Raw genomic sequence first — 18,092 nt, forward strand, 5'->3', positions numbered from 1 at the left:
CTGATCTGTAGCTCATTAGCTGACAACATAACTTATATGAACTGAAAGATGTCTAAAATTATCCTGGTTTTCGATGTTATCTGAACTTCATTTAATAATTTTTGTATTTTTCTGTTATCAATTGAAGAAGTATTTTAACAACATCAATTACTGATTGTTTTTAGTTTGGTCTTGTTAACTGTTTTCAAGGTCCCAACAGTATCATGATTATGTTCATGTATAGTTAACCGAGTATTGTTGATATGATTTGGCTCCCTATCATGTAATCCTTGAAAAAAAGAATACTATTCAATGAACTCTCGACCAGTTTCTTATAGTGCGTATCGAACAACAACATCAGATGAATCGGCTGTTGACGCTGATGATCCACAGCCATCTACGTATGCGATATAAACAAAGATATTAAATATAAATATTGTTAAATGTAACCCTTAAGTTTATTTTATACGAGCGCAATATAATTTTCATAACTTAATTTATGGTTAACCATACAAAATCTTTCTGTTTAATACTATCTTAGAGCAAACCACATTCCCAAATAAAGAGCCATGATGGTACTGTAAAGATACTAAATTGTAAACATCTACATTTACAAATATGGATGTACATTTATTTGTAAAATTATATAACTTTTTTGGGTACTACATTAAAAACTAAAATTTATTTGGTTTAAAGCTGAAATATATTCTTATTACCCTCTCCCTCTCTCTCTCTTGCTCTCGCTCTTGCTCTTTGGTGGGAAATTCAACTAGTGTAATTTCAGACATTTTGTGTTAACAGAATATATCTCAATGAATTTGAACTCGTGTAACTTCAAATTTTGTTTAACAGAAATCTTGTTAACGGGGAGTTAACTGTAGGTCAATACAATACCTTGGTTCACGAGTAACATGGAATACGAGCATACAAATTCAGATTGATTTGCAATCATTATATTGGTCTGTGACCAAAAATGTTGTGCCATATGTTAATTTTTTTGTTTACAAGTACAGTACTAACGATACTAGCACAAAATCAGTCGTGTGGTGACCTTACACTAATAACACAGTGTTCACTCAGTGATCATGCCGTGTTGACAGGATTTTTATCTCATTTTCATGCCAGTTTAAAGGAAAGGTAAAAGCAGTCATCTCTAGACTGGCTCCTTGTGAATATTGAATGCAAGAATGAAAATAGACAACAAAGTACTGTATCTAAAAAGCACAAATTAAGTCATTTAAGAGAGAAAACTCAATATTTTACCGGAACTGCGTGTGGAGTGAGATTCTTCTTTCATGCAATAAGAACCCTCCTCCTCCTCCTCCTCCTCCTCCTCCTCCTCCTCCTCCTCCTCCTCCTCCTCCTCCTCTTCTCGTTTCCTTCACGCCAGCCACGACTCTCCTCAAAGATTAAGTGGGAGTTAATTTGTCAATTATTTTTATTTTAAATTCTGAATTATTGATTTCTATTAGAGTACTAATGTTATGGGTTATACATTTTTCAATAATTTAGTGTACAATATATGTGTATACAGTATATGGTCTTAATGAAATGCATTGAGTGAATTATTTCTTTTATGAAAAATTCTTTTTAGAAAACAAGCAATTTAGGTTGAGACCTCAATCACAGAACAAATTAAACTCATAGAGCAATGTACTAATCTGTTAACAATAAACGACCTTCACTGCGCACTACTTATGGGAGTAGCCACAAGTCCTGGATATCTTTACTTTGAACTGGTGATAGGGCCATAACAGATCATTTCGGAAACCTAGCTCTCCCACGGGACAAAAAGCATTGCATCAAAGAATGAGAGATAAGATCAATTGGCTTTTTAATTTTTTTTTCTCCTTCCTTTGAGTGCAGTTGTCACTCAATTATTTGCTGGACGAGAGGACGGATGAAAGTGAACCACGTGATCGAGCAACATTTTTTAATAATAAGTTTGTTTAGAAATATCTCCCCCCCCCATCCTTCCAAACAAGGAGGTGGATGGACAAGTGTATGCACCCATGTTCTCATATGACCATACATTTAGGCAACATATTCTTCATACAGATATAGGTTCCTCCTTGACCCTATACAGTACCAGTCCATGGTAGTGATGTAGCCTAATACAGTACCTGCCTCATTTTCAAGCCCAGGTTGATATGAGATTGACAGGAGTCTCCTATCCAAGACCAAAGGGCTTAGACATATCCCTGGAAGGTAAATCTCGGCCAGTTTGTTATAAGGACTTCCTATCTCGTAAGGATAAGTCTCATATTCGAGGACGAGGGTTTGTATTTGTGTAGTCAGAAATCACAAATTTTTTAAGCCATTTTGTATTTTTCCTAACTATACAAAGTAAATTTTTTTGTTGTATTCTAATGTTGCTGTTTGACCCTGTCTCTTTCTTTTGCTTGTTCAATAATTTATGATATGATTTATTTTTTCTGTTTTGAAATATGATTTGTTTTTTCTGTTTTCAGAGGCAGATCAGAAAGGCGATATCCAGACTTTAAACAGAGCCTTAGACAGAGCATTAGTTCTACTCGTAAAGCAGAAATTAGGGGATGACTGCACATGGGTGTTCCCACAATCTCCTTGGATCCCAGGAGAAACTTTACGTCAGGTATGTTATCCGCCGAGTGTTTTGTGTGTTGAAGAGGAACAAACCAGGAAAAGAAGCTAATAATCCAAACAATTACAGACCAATTTCACCGCCTAGTTATGTTTGCAAATTACTGAATAAATGATATTTGTAAATTGAATTGGTGTTTACGTCGTGGTACTGTAACATTTTATTAGCTTAGGAATGTGGCTCATAAACAGGAGGATCCATCTTGGACTCTGTCACGCTTTCTAAATTATATAAGTAGTGGTTTTAAAAAAAACTAATCACAGTAGCCATATTTTTGTTATATTCAAAAGGCATATGTTACTAAAACCTTAGATCATAATGGTTTTTAAGGATATTTTCCTATTTTGATTAGAAATGTTATTTATGGAAGAATATTCCAAACTTGTATAGACAATTTTAATTCCGAATCTGTTAACCTTTACTGTGGTGTACCCTAAGGTAGTATGTTAAGTGGTTCTCCTTTTGCATTCTGCATATTGCATTTTGCATAATGAAGAAAAGTGTTTTATCACTATTGAAGGTAAAACAAACAAAGAAAGGACTAAACATTCCATTATCAAGACAAACGTTGGATGTTGATATTGCTTATAAGTGGAGATTGTTTTCAGTTGATTTAAGTGTGATTGAATTTTAAAATTAGGTAATATTTTGGCCCTCCATCGCACACCCACTCTCAAAAGTTTAGTAATCACCATAATGACTATAAGGTAAGGTTCATTAATGAAAGTGAAACTTACATGATAAAGTTTATTATATCAATACTTCGCTTGTAGTCATCTGTTTGCCATTTTCCTCCCCACTTTCTTATTGATGTCAAGAGATTTTTTAAAGATATGTACAGGTGTATGACGAATTTGATCATATGAAGTTTTTGTTGTAATAGACCTGCTGTGTGTTTGCTCTGTTGTGCCGCCAATTGGGTCTACTGGGCATCACAGAAAGGGAAGATGGGTGAGAAAGGAGTAGAAAATTTCAGAAAGCCTGTCTCTAACGATTTACGCCACGATGAATACATAATTAGTGTTGATATGATGAAATTTGTTGTTACAGTTCAATTTTGCCAAACTTTACTAAGATCTTTCTGGTAGTGTAGACAATAAAACTTTTGGAATTGGTCTTTGGTTTGCAATACATTACCACTATGTGAATTAGAGTATATGACAATAAATCTAAATTGAGCTAGTCTTGAGATTCAGTACCTTCCTCATTGTGATCTCTTGTAGTGTGTTCTACATCCTTCCACGTAATCAGCTACCAGTCATTATTTAAGCATTATGGTTCATCTATATGGTCACACAAAAGTGATTCTACAAGGATTTTTTTTTTAGAATGAAGAGAAAAGTCTTTTAACTATTGCACTGGCTTATATGTCCCCTACTGGTATGATAGCACTACACTCTCAATCTACATTGGCATTAGGTAGCATATGCAGGTTAACAAGGGTATATCTATGAAAGAATTTATTTAATCATATTTTTTTTTGTTTCTCTTCCTTCTCGTTTTCTTTCCTATATCGTCTTTTGGTTTTGTAACCAAGTCAGTGTAATTTTTGGCCCTTTCATTTGAATGCACAGTATCATTATTATGAATAATGTAAAAATAATGACTTTTAACTATAATTTTGATTTATTTTGAATACCTTTCAGACATGCGAACGTATTATCAAAGAGAAGTGTGGTACAAACTTGAAAGTAAAAGTTCTAGGCAATGCACCGTGTGGCTTTTATAAGTACAAGTATCCAAAACAACTTCGCAGTAGCGGATACATTGGTGCAAAGGTAAGTTGTTATCCAATTATCGATGTAGTATTTAAGTAGAATTTTTTTTTATGAATCTCCTCTGATGTCCATACAGTATTGCTTTGTTCTCAAAGCTTGACTTACAGTGACGTTAACCCCTAAAACTAAAAAATGTCACAGTTTCTTCCCTTCAAGAAGCCACGCCTCGTGCCCACCAAAGTGATATCTGGGGGCTAAAGGCCATCGATGCTGGGGATAGAATGCACTCGATTCTTGAGTCTCGTCGGTGTTGACTTGATCAACTCGATATTTACTACTCTTCTCCAGATCCAAGTCATGTTAATTGTGATGCCTTCTCCAGGATTTGTTAGTAATTATTGATTAGATTGTTCAAGGGTAGTAAATTTGGGCGATCATGAACCTTGGACTCTTTATGTCTCTTGCTGGCCACAGTATTGTGATTTAGATGATCTTTGTGATGAATGCAAAAACCTTACGGTTCTCATTATGAAGAAGTATCTTCAGATGATGGGTGAACAGATTAAGAGTTCATAACGTAAAAGAATGCTAGTGTTTAGTTCAGGGGAGAATCCGCAGAAGCATACGTTATTTGATCTTAGAGAGGGTGATGTTTGGAATGACACTCAACTCATCAACAAGCCTTCAGCCACTAATGATCCTTTGGGTTTTAATAGTATTGAGCTACATAGGCTCTTTACTGTTTGAACTGCTTTTGTACAGCAAAAGAACGATCCTAACATACCCTGCCTAGTTTTGAACCTAGCCTAACTCCTCAAGTTTTGACTAGTGGTTTTCGTGTATCAGTCAGTAAGGGCTCTGATGGTGCACAGAGCATGACAGAGTCGAAATCCTCTCTTAGAGCCTGGTATGCTCTTTTTCAACTAGGGATCTTCTACTGTGTAACCTTCGCAAATTCGTGATCCAATCAGCAAGAGGCCTAGTACAGTCTTTGTTCCATTTGATTACAAGGTAGAAGACAGAGTTGGCGGTCTGGATCCTAATTTCCCTCCAATAGCAGAAGGAGATGCTACTGGGAAACCTTTCATTTTTTACATTGATGGTGTGACACATATGGTCCCTTTTAATGATGGGTTGCATTCAGATAGCAGTTTGCATTGTTCGCTAGTAGGTTCAGCCACAAGTTCATCACATATTTTCCCTTATGATATTAATGTAGGTGCTATTACTTCTGCTACTTAAATTAGTCACTTAGCTTACGCAGATGCAAATATTCTTGTTAAATGTATGGGGAGGGCAACGTTTGGTGTAAGAAAGAATGGTTCAGTACAGGAGGCGGAAGAGGAAAAGCAAGAGGATCCGGTATAGGAAGAAGGTTTGGAGGAAGAGCCTAACTCAGATGAGGTATTTCCATTTCCTTTATTAAAAGAGCTTATCTATGAGAAGTATCAAAATAAGTTACCTAAATTAAGTGTAATGATTCTTCTACTAATTCTTCAGAAACTTCCTTTTCCAGGATGGCGTATACTCCTAAATTTGCTCAAATGGTTTTAGGTATGATAGATTATTATCTCAAGTAAAAAAAAAGCTGCTGTCATTACTATTATTATTGCTATTATTAATATTATTATAATTATTATTTTTGTTTTGATTATTATTACTAGCTAAGCTACAACCCTAGTTGGAAAAGTAGGATGTAATAAACCCAAGATCTCTAACAGGGAAATAAGATATTTTAAGAACAGTAACAACATTGAAATAATATTTCATATATGAACTATTGAAAGACTTGTGTCAACTTGTTCAACATAAAAACATTCGCTCCAAGTGTGAACTTTTGCAGTTCCACAGATTCAACTACCCTATTAGGAAGATCATTTCACAACTTGGTCACAACTGGAACTAGAAATGCATACTGAGATTGCAGACCTCCGCCACTGCACCTTATTTCCCGAAACAAACTTGGATTTTTGCCTTTCCCAGAATCTATTTAGACTGTAGGCGTACTTTTTTGTGTACCTTTTGCTCGACCTTGGCCTTTGACTTAGGTCTTTCAAAATTGAATCACTAACACGTCTCACCATGATAATTAATCCTTGAAAAGTTCACTACTCTATGAGTAGAATTATGGCCAGGAAGTTGTTCACAAACAAATGGGCGAAAACATAACCTCCTCCTAACTTTGTTGGCTTAGGTAATAAAATTTCTAGAATACTGCAGTATTGAGCCTTATGATAGAGAAGGCATGACCATTAGAATTAACTATATACCTAGTATTACGAATAGATTGTACTGTCCTGGAAGATCTGAATGCAAAGGATGTTCAGAATTATAAAATATTAAGCAACATACGTAATGCTGAATGACGATGCCAGAGATTAATATCTAGGCCATGAATAAGAAATTTAATTGACCATAAGTTCCTTTCCAACGAATTAAGATGATATAAAGCAGGTGAAGACCAGACAGGAGAACAATACTGTACTTGAGACAAGATACAATGAAAGAACTAAAACACTTCTGAATAGAGTGATCACCAAAAATTCTTACAAGACTTTCTCAATAAGCCATTTTTTTATATCATTGAAGAAGAGACAGACCTAATGTGTTTCTCTAGAGTAAATTTGCAATCAAGTTAAAGAGACATTATCAATAATGAGATCTGAATGTAAAGGAGCCATTGTCCTCAATCTAATCACTATCATACTTTGAGTTTTATTAGGATTCAGTTTCATGCCCCATAATTTGCACCATGCACTAATTTAGCTAGATCTCTAGTAAGGGATTCAGCAACCCCAGATCTGTTCAGGAGATAGAATAGCATCATCTGCAATATGCAACGAGCTTGTTTTCTAGGCCAAAACACGTTATCTGTATACTGTATGTGAAAAGTAATAGGCCAAGAACACTACCCTGAGGAACACCAGATGTCACTTTCATATAATCTTTATGGTGTCCATCAACAATAACTTTGCGATCTATTATTTAAGAATTCAATATTGTTGCCAAGAAAAAACTCACCCACTCCCAACTGTTTGAATTTGAAAACAAGGTCCTCATGATTAATATGGTCAAAGGCAGCACTAAAATCAAGGCCTATCATACTAACATCCTGACCACAATCAAGGGTTTTCTGTAGAGCATTGGAGATTGTAAAAAGAGCATCACATGTTCCAAAGCCTTTACAAAAGCCAAATTGCTAACTAGGGAACAGATATAGGAGTTACAGAAATTGGGCGGTAATCAGCTAGACTTGAGCTACCACAAACACATTTACATAGTGGAGTAACATTACCAATTCTCCAACAAGTGCTTAAAGCTCCTCTTCTTGCTAACTTGCAGAAAGTAACAGATAATTTAGGAGCTAAGAAAGCTGCAGTCTATATAAAAACCAAAGGAAAACTACCATTTGTGTCTATACCTCGACAAGCATCTAGGTCCCTCAAGAGAGCTTTAATTTCACAAGACCAAATTACTAAACTAGTTAGTTTAGCCTCAGAAAAACAGGAATGATAAAGATCAAGTTTCTCATTACTCTGTTTACTGTCAAACACATCAGCCAAAAGGATTGCCTTTTCCTTTGGACAGTGAGTGACAGAGCCATCTGGTTTTAAGTAAAGGAGGAATTGTTACGTTGACATCAAAGAGTGCAGAGTTAAGGGTAGCCTACCACTTATGTTCCTGAGTTGTACCAGAAAGGATTTTTTCATGGTTAAATTGTATTCCTTTTCAGTTGAAGCATAAACTAGGTGGAAAGTCTGTTAGCTGAGTATAGTTATTCCTAGTCAAATCTGATCTGTTAACCTTCCAAAATAGATAGGCCTCCTGTTTCTCTGAATAAGCATATCTACAATCATCATTGAACCAGGGTTTGTCTTTCACTCAGTACCTTAGGACACAAGAAGGGATACACTTATCAATTATGTTGACCAGATTCTCATTCAAGGAACAACAAGCTCAACACTATTATACAATTGTGACCAATTCAAACTCAAAAGATCACTGAAAATGCCATTCCAATCTTCTGGAGATTTTATATAAATCTTACAGAAGTATGACACATCGGTTGCAGGCTGCACAGTCTTCAAAACTAATGAAATCAAGGCATGATCTGATGTCCCAACTGTAGAACTAACCATACTCGTTATAACGCCAGAGAAATCAGTGTATATGAGGTCCAAGGAGTTACCAGACTTGTGTGTAGCTTCACGTATGATCTGCTCACAGCGTGATTTAGAGGTCAAGTCCAAAGCTCTTAAGCCATGGTGATCAATAGGAGAAACAATTTAACCTATCCCTATAATGAGCACTGAAATCACCAGCAAAAACTAAAGAGGCCTTTTTATCATTTTCTTGTATCTTAGCCATAAGGGTAAGACTATCAACGATAGAATCATCCATGTCTGGATTCAGGTAGATTGAAGAAAATAGAAGTTGTTATGCCTGCCACAAACTTTTATTACCTGAATCTCATGACATCCACATTCATAGCAGGACTTATGAGAAGCAGGATACTCAGTCCTAATATACACTGCCATTCCCCTTATCCTAGGAATGGTATCCCATTTCAAAAGGATTGGCTTCTTAAAACCAGTAATAAGAAGTTACGATTGTTGATTCAGGTTCTAATTTTGTGTTAAAACCTTCCATCCAAACAAGACATTTAGAAGTCTATATTGTAGAACAAACCCATTGCCTAATCAAGTTATGGATTCTGATCTCATTTTTTTTAGGTTTTGTAATGGAATGTAGTGAAAAAATTATAACCCCTAACATGACAAGTGATTGCAATTTAATTCATAATATAGATAGAGATATTGTCAAATTACAGTAACTTGCACTTTACCTTGGCTGGAGTGAGGAGATGAGAGAGGGGGAGGAGGAGGAGGTCACTGCTTGGAAGAAGAATCTCCCTCCATGTGAACTTTTGGTAAAACATCAGTTCTCTCTTCTGAAAGACATTGATATCACTAACAGAATCCCATAATTTCTGCTTTACGGACACTTGGTCGTCTTTTTCATATATGGCATGATTATGGAGTAAAAATATCATATGATCAGTTCATGAACATTACATGTGTTGTATTTGAACTGTGAGACTGATTTTGTGCTAGTTTCGTTACATTCTGAGGAAAAATTTTTTCATAGACCGATCAATACTTATAAACTAATTTGAATTTATATGCTTGTATACTGATTTTCTTGTATTCAGTCACTCGTAAAGCAAAATACAATCGTATAGGCGTTTTGTTTGCTAATTCCAGATCTTCTATCATGGATAGTGGATGCTAGGTTACAGGACTAGTCATATCTATATCTGTATACCTTTCCCCCCAGTTGCTATGATTTGACACTTGATAAACAAATTCAGGACATCTGTGAACAGCAGGATGCCACAAGAAGGGTGGTTTACATATCTGTGGCTTCTGTTGTCAGTGTTACCGAGAAGGTTGCCGTGTCAAAGCCGATCTTCTCAGATAACATCTTTCAAGAGTGTTACGTCCAAACCCTTATGTTCCACACCTAACCTTTATGAAGACTGTCCACTGTGTTCTCTTGTGACAAAGGGTTTTTGAGGTCCTCAAGATTATCCTCATTATTTTAGTTCCAAAAGACAGTCTACATCAATAATAAACTTTATTAAAGTCAATGGAATGTTTATTTTGAATGGAGCAAGCCAAGAAATGTGTTGCCATCTAGGAATAGTTTAGATAACATAACATAGTTTTTTTTATGGAAAGAAGCTGCCCTTTTAAGTTATTAAGAGTTAATAGGTCCTTTATCATATAAAAATTTACAGTAGTCAGAGGATTTTTTGAGAATCTAGATGTATTATATTTTTTAAAAGGTTCATATTTTGAACCTTTGAAAAATCTTTCTATTAAAGATCTAACGGCTAAAACATTTTTTCTTTTGCCATTAGCATTAGCTAAAGGCATTAATAAATTACAAGCTCTATCTTGTAAGGTATGGTCTTGGACAGCAGAAGTTGATCTTATCACTTTTGCCTATTTTCAGAGCTAAGAATAATTCCAAGACAAGAGAGAGAGAGAGAGAGAGAGAGAGAGAGAGAGAGAGAGAGAGAGAGAGAGAGAGAGAGGGAGAGATTGGAAAGTTATCTACTAAGAGATAAAAGAAAAGAAAAAGTTAGGGAGGAAATGGAAGTACCAGTTGAGAGAGAGAGAGAGAGAGAGAGAGAGAGAGAGAGAGAGAGAGAGAGAGAGAGAGAGAGAGAGAGAGAGAGAGAGAGAGAGAGAGAGAGAGAGAGAGAGAGAGAGAGAGAGAGAGAGAGAGAGAGAGAGAGAGAGAGAGAGAGAGAGAGAGAGAGAGAGAGAGAGAGAGAGAGAGAGAGAGAGGGGGGGGGGGGTATAATTTGTCAGAGTTAACTATTGCAGGTTTGTTTCTTGGTAACTGGGGCAAAGTATTATATGTAGGAATCATCCCCAAATGGAGGTTACTTATCAGAAAAGACTCAAGACTTGATTCTTCATTAACAAGGCAGCTCTTCTAAGAGTACATTCCAAAATCAAACCGTTATTCTCTGTACCATGGTCTTCCACTGTCTTGAGGCAGAGTTCTCTTGATAGAGGGTACACTCAGGCTCACTATTCTAACTGTTATGTACTTTCCTCACTGGTCTATTTACCTTGTTGGAGACCTTGGGCTTATAGCATCCTGCTTTTCCAGCTAGGGTTGTAGCTTAGCTAGTAATAATAATAATTAAAATAATAATGATAATAATAATAATAAAATAATGATAATAATAATAATAATAATAATAATAATAATAATAATAATAATGATAATAATAATTGTTCCAAAAAGAATTGAATAAGTAAAATAAGAATTATTTTTATGAAACTCCCCTGATTTCTTCTATCTCAAACTTGTTTAAATGTCAATTCCAACACCAAAATACAAATTTCCCATTCTCTCTTTGCAAAAGATCTCCCCCTCTTGAAGCAATTGCACCATCTGGCAGTCAGTGGCAACTAACTAGTTGATGTGTTTTGTTTCCCTTTGTCTTTTAATTATTTTTGTCGGTTGTTTACGATTTGTACGTCTGTATTTCTTCCCGCTGTTCAAATTGGATTTTTAGGTTATATTACTCAAAATTGAGGGTGATTTCTGAATTTGATGCGAGTACCTGATTCAGTAGTTCAATATGGACTAATAAATCTCATTGGGATTATGAATTATTCTCCGTTTTTTGAAATATACCAGCCGCAGGAATACTATTTATTTTTTTCTTTTTGAAGGAAGGTTATTCACTTACTTTTCTCCCTTTTCGAGTTACGTCAGCTGATAGCTGACGACTTTGATTGTCCAAATGTAGAATTGATTAACTTTTAGTATAGGCCTTTACTATTTTGCTTTGTTTGTGTTTAGTTCAGGAGAAATCCAGAGAAATATTACTGTGGCCAGTATATTTCACAAAGCTGAAAAAAATTTGTAATCACATTAAGATTTATTAGTTCATATTGAACTACTGACATAGGCATTCATAGCATGAGCTTCCATGAGCATTCACAAGCACGATCACCACACTCACAAAGGGTCCACGTGTTGTGTTCTAAATTGCCTCCACTTTACAAAATCTCCTTCACCACTTGAGCATCTAACTGTGAAAAGTTTAATGTATGATCAGGCATATACCCCGCTTAGTTTAGTAACAAAAACACCTCTAACCGATCTCTTCCTTCCTACATTGGAGGGGCAGTACTTGCTACGAAGATATTTACTCAGGAAGACAACCCTATTGCAGTAGGTCCTCGGATTATGAACAAGATCCATTCTTACGATGCATGGGAATTTAATTTTTGCCGTAAGTAGGATTTTTATTCATAACATACTGTGTGTGCATACATATGTACATACTTTACTGTATATGTACATTACAGGGTGGGGCATGGGGATTTCCTTTTTTGACAATGCACTAGGAGCTTTAATGCCTGCTCTCCAAGATAAAGACTTAGACAATGGCATTGTGTGGTTTCAGCAAGATGGGGCCACAGCCCGCACTTTCCTACCTTCAATGGGGTTTCCCTGAGAAGCCTTTCCGGGACAACTGATTTCCTTAAACTGGTCTGTGCGCTCAAGTGATTTAGCCCCCTGTCATTATTTCCTGTGGGATTATCTCTAACCCTGGGTTTATAAAAACCATCCATAGACCCTGGAAAACCTATATAGTGATACCTCTCGACACGAAAGAATCTGCTTACAAAATTTTTACTCTGCGAAAAGAGATGCAAAGAATTTTATAACTCGCATCATGAAAAATGTTTCGTGCAACGAAAGGAGGTACGGTACAAGAACCTGGACATGTCCAAGGCTTATGTTAAAATTCGCATGCTGCCAGGCCTTAAAATCACCACCATTCTCCCGCACTCCCATTGGTTATCTCCCTTCTCAGATGCTAGTTACCACTATAAGATCGTGTTCTCGTATTGGTCAGCATCTACTGTACAGTATCCCATCATGCATCTACGCCATTGTGTTTCGGCAGCGGTATCGTACGCATTGACTTTGTGTTTGGGATTTCGCTTTCGTGAATATTGTACTGTATCGTGTTGCGATATTATGTTACTTTATTAGCCATGGGTCCCAAGAGAGTTGCTGATGTGCAGGCAAAGAAGAGGGTAATGCTTTCTATGAAGACGGAGATGGAAATAATCAAGAAATACGAGGCTGGCAGAAACCTGTCTATGATAGGAACGATTCTGAAACAGAAGGACGCCATCAAAACAGCTGTTTTCTCCAGCAAGAGGAACCAAGTCTACGATGAGGTGGAGAGTCTGCTGCTTGTGTGGATTAAGGACAAGGAAATTGCTGGAGGCACGATCACCGAAACGATAATCTGCCAGAAGGTCAGCGCCGAAGCCGACACAGGAGAAGGGACATTGAAGCAGGCAATCCCAGAGTTCAAGGCTTCTCTGGTTTGTTAGCTGTGATTGTATCCTCTTCTCTTCCAATATTTTGTAACATCACAGCATCCATGAATCCCCTGGACAACTTTATAAACCTTTCCATGTTGGGATCCTGTTCCTCAAATTTTGCCATTGCTTCTTCTCTATTCTATCTATATACCAAGGCACTTCCCCCAATTTTGGGAGGTAGCCGACATCAACAAGAAACAAAACAAAAAAAGGGGACCTCTACTCTCTACGTTCCTCCAGCCTAACCAGGGACTCAGCCGAGTTCAGCTGGTACTGCTAGGGTGCCACAGCCCAACCTCCCACATTTTCCACCACAGATGAAGCTTCATACTGCTGAGTCCCCTACTGCTGCTACCTCCGCGGTCATCTAAGGCACCGGAGGAAGCAGCAGGGCCTACCGGAACTGCGTCACAATCGCTCGCCATTCATTCCTATTTCTAGCACGCTCTCTTGCCTCTCTCACATCTATCCTCCTATCACCCAGAGCTTTCTTCACACCATCCATCCACCCAAACCTTGGCCTTCCTCTTGTACTTCTCCCATCAACTCTTGCATTCATCACCTTCTTTAGCACACAGCCACTTTCCATTCTCTCAACATGGCCAAACCACCTCAACACATTCATATCCACTCTAGCTGCTAACTCATTTCTTACACCCGTTCTCACCCTCACCACTTCGTTCCTAACCCTATCTACGCGAGATACACCAGCCATACTCCTCAGACACTTCATCTCAAACACATTCAATTTCTGTCTCTCCATCACTTTCATTCCCCACAACTCCGATCCATACTTCACAGTTGGTACAATCACTTTCTCGTATAGAACTCTTTACATTCATGCCCAACCCTCTATTTTTTACTACTCCCTTAACTGCCCCCAACACTTTGCAACCTTCATTCACTCTCTGACGTACATCTGCTTCCACTCCACCATTTGCTGCAACAACAGACCCAAGTACTTAAACTGATCCACCTCCTCAAGTAACTCTCCATTCAACATGACATTCAACCTTGCACCACCTTCCCTTCTCGTACATCTCATAACCTTACTCTTACCCACATTAACTCTCAACTTCCTTCTCTCACACCCCCTTCCAAATTCTGTCACCAGTTGGTCAAGCTTCTCTTCTGTGTCTGCTACCAGTACAGTATCATCCGCAAACAACAACTGATTTACCTCTCATTCATGATCATTCTCGCCTACCAGTTTTAATCCTCGTCCAAGCACTCGAGCATTCACCTCTCTCACCACTCCATCAACATACAAGTTAAACAACCACGGTGACATCACACATCCCTGTCTCAGCCCCACTCTCACCGGAAACCAATCGCTCACTTCATTTCCTATTCTAACACATGCTTTACTACCTTTGTAAAAACTTTTCACTTCTTGCAACAACCTTCCACCAACTCCATATAACCTCATCACATTCCACATTGCTTCCCTATCAACTCTATCATATGCTTTCTCCAGATCCATAAACGCAACATACACCTCCTTACCTTTTGCTAAATATTTCTCGCATATCTGCCTAACTGTAAAAATCTGATTCATACAACCCCTACCTCTTCTAAAACCACCCTGTACTTCCAAGATTGCATTCTCTGTTTTATCCTTAATCCTATTAATCAGTACTCTACCATACACTTTTCCAACTACACTCAACAAACTAATACCTCTTGAATTACAGCACTCATGCACATCTCCCTTACCCTTATATAGTGGTACAATACATGCACATACCCAATCTACTGGTACCATTGACAACACAAAACACATATTAAACAATCTCACCAACCATTCAAGTACAGTCACACCCCCTTCCTTCAACATCTCAGCTTTCACACCATCCATACCAGATGCTTTTCCTACTCTCGTTTCATCTAGTGCTCTCCTCACTTCCTCTATTGTAATCTCTCTCTCATTCTCATCTCCCATCACTGGCACCTCAACACCTGGAACAGCAATTATATCTGCATCCCTATTATCCTCAACATTCAGCAAACTTTCAAAATATTCTGCCCACCTTTTCCTTGCCTCCTCTCCTTTTAACAACCTTCCATTTCCATCTTTCACTGTCTCTTCAATTCTTGCGGCGGCCTTCCTTACTCTCTTCACTTCTTTCCAAAACTTCTTCTTATTCTCTTCATATGACTGACCCAGTCCCTGACCCCACCTCAGGTCAGCTGCCCTCTTTGCCTCACGTACATTGCGCTTTACTTCCACATTTTTCTCTCTATATTTTTCATACTTCTCTATACTATTACTCAGCAGCCATTCTTCAAAAGCCCTCTTTTTCTCTTCCACTTTTACCTTCACTCCTTCATTCCACCATTCACTGCCCTTCCTCATGCTGCCTCCAACCACCTTCTTGCCACATACATCACTTGCAATCCCAACAAAATTTTCTTTTGCTAACTTCCACTCCTCCTCTAAATTACCAGTTTCTCTTACTCTCACCTCGTCATATGCCATTTTCAACCTTTCCTGATATTTACTTTTTACCCCAGGTTTTATTAGCTCTTCAACCCTCACTAGCTCCCTTTTACATCCACCCACTCTATTCCCCCACTCTTTTGCTACAACTAATTTTCCTTCCACCAAAAAATGATCAGACATACCGTTAGCCATACCCCTATACACGTGCACGTCTTTCAATCTTCCAAACATTCTTTTAGTTATCAACACATAATCCATTAATGCCCTTTCTACTACTCTTCCATTTGCCACTCTTACCCATGTATACTTATTTTTATCTTTCTTTTTAAAAAAGCTTGCACTTATTACCATCTCTTGTTCAACACACATATCTACTAGTCTCTCACCACTCTCATTTTCACCTGGTACGCCATACTTCCCAATGACACCTTCTACCTCTCCAGCGCCCACTCTAGCTTTTAAGTCACCCATGACAACTTATAGCTGAGTAAAACCTTCTGTCAAGGCCTTGATTGTGAATTTCATAGGCTATGGGATTGGGGCGTCTTCCCCTTTTGGAATCATCTGGCTCTCCAGCTCAATGAGGTCCTCGGCAGAAAGATCCTTTCCATGAGATGCCAGGAGCTCGGTGATATCATCAGGATCTGTCTCAAGATCCAGCTGCTCACTTAAGTCAACAACTGTCTTGGTGACAGCCTCAGCTGTCTCCTTAAAGCCAAAGAAATCATTGACAAACTGGGAGCAAAGCTTCTTTCATACCCCATTCATATTGATTTGCTTTATCTCTTCCCAAGCTTCAGCAATGTTCTTGATGGTATCTTGAATATATTGAGGATTATGTCTTTCTCCTCTGTCGTCGCCATAGCCATAGCGGTTGTCCTACAGAAGTAGTACGCCTTGAAGGAAGCAATTACTCTTTGGCCCATAGGCTGTAAAAGAAAAGTAATTCATAATTTTGTAATAATAGTTGTCTTCATATGGGCGGATCCTTTCACGTGCTCAAAGATGCGATTTTTATCCTTAATGATAGACACAACCATAGTACAATTAAGGTCTAACGCACGACCTATGTTCGTAAGGGTCTCCCCTTTTTCGGTTCACTTTATCCTATTTAATTTCCATCATAATAGCTTTCCTCTTCTTGGATGCACTGCCATCAAAAGTCTCTTACACTTTTCAGACATAATGAAAAGCAGAAACAGTCATAAAAATATCCATAAAAGAGTAACACAAAAAACGAGGCAATGTCGTTAGCTGTTCTCCTTGTCGGGAAGTAGTTCGTCGTATTAATAAACCAAACATCGTTACCCGAATCTAAGTTACACTGATCTTTTATGGGAATTATGGGAACCCGTTCGTAATGGAGAATCATTGTAACTTGATACGGTCATAATCCAAGGAACTCCTGTATGTTTTTTCCTCATGCACAGGGCAGAGTACTTATCATGAACACTTCTTCACCCAAGAATACTTTCGGTACGTGGCACAGGTGTTCATGTGCCTGCTACCAGTACGCAGTCTCGTACTGGTCATTGAACTCTTGCTGATCGGGATTTGGGCTGCCGGCCTTATTTTCATACTCTTGGCCATTTGCACAGCACACCGATAAAGACTACGAAGTTAACCACTATGGTTGGAGGAGTAACTTTAATAAAACCATGTTCTCACGTCTTCACGAGACAGCTTTCCTCGAGTTCTCTTTTCATGAGCCTGTCATCCTCACTCATGACCTTCTACATGCACGAGCTTCATAAACACTATTGTCTACAACCCTATCATCCAAGTGCATGATCTTCCACATGCATGAGTTTCATGAATATGATCATCTACACTCACGATCATCCATGAACATTATCATCCATGCGCACAAGGACCCAAAAGCACTATCACCTACTCGCATGATCACCATGTACACAAGCTTTACGAACATGATCAACAGACTCAAGTATGTGACAATCACTGTTCACATGCAGTATCAGGGCAGTGCATTAAAACATGAAAATGCTATTGAAAATTAAATTTTTTATGGTATTTTGTTTTAAGTGTTATATCAGAAATTTCACTGTCTAAAGCATTTTTATTTTTTAAAGCATTGACTTGACATTGCATGTGTACAGTGATTGTCACACTCTTTAGTCTGTTGAGCAGGAATCAATGATGCGTATCAAGCAAAATATACATGGTAATTAGAGCCAAGGATCACTAAGAATGTGCACATAATACCGATAACTTTTTCTCAATGTGTTCAAAATTGTTACTAATATTTATTGATTTTTGTTTCTGATGACCATTATATTGTCAGAACTTCGGCAATAAATTTTTCAACACAACTGTAGTTTTGACTATTGGATTCCCTGACATTTTCTAAGCTAAGGATTGGTTGATTGATTAAT

General features: G+C 37.8%; 1 protein-coding gene across 1 annotated transcript in view; it reads left to right on the plus strand.

Annotated features, from left to right (window-relative positions):
- The window catches only part of mRpL46 (mitochondrial ribosomal protein L46), a 78,562-nt gene that overhangs the window by 57,572 nt on the left and 2,898 nt on the right, over window positions 1-18,092 (plus strand). The window contains exons 4-5 of the mRNA XM_068357385.1: window positions 2,451-2,593; window positions 4,249-4,380. Coding sequence (XP_068213486.1) covers window positions 2,451-2,593; window positions 4,249-4,380 — 275 coding nt within the window. The remainder of the gene's footprint in view (window positions 1-2,450; window positions 2,594-4,248; window positions 4,381-18,092) is intronic.

This window comes from Palaemon carinicauda, chromosome 33, assembly GCF_036898095.1.
Source record: "Palaemon carinicauda isolate YSFRI2023 chromosome 33, ASM3689809v2, whole genome shotgun sequence".
Classification (NCBI taxonomy): Eukaryota; Metazoa; Arthropoda; class Malacostraca; order Decapoda; family Palaemonidae; genus Palaemon; species Palaemon carinicauda.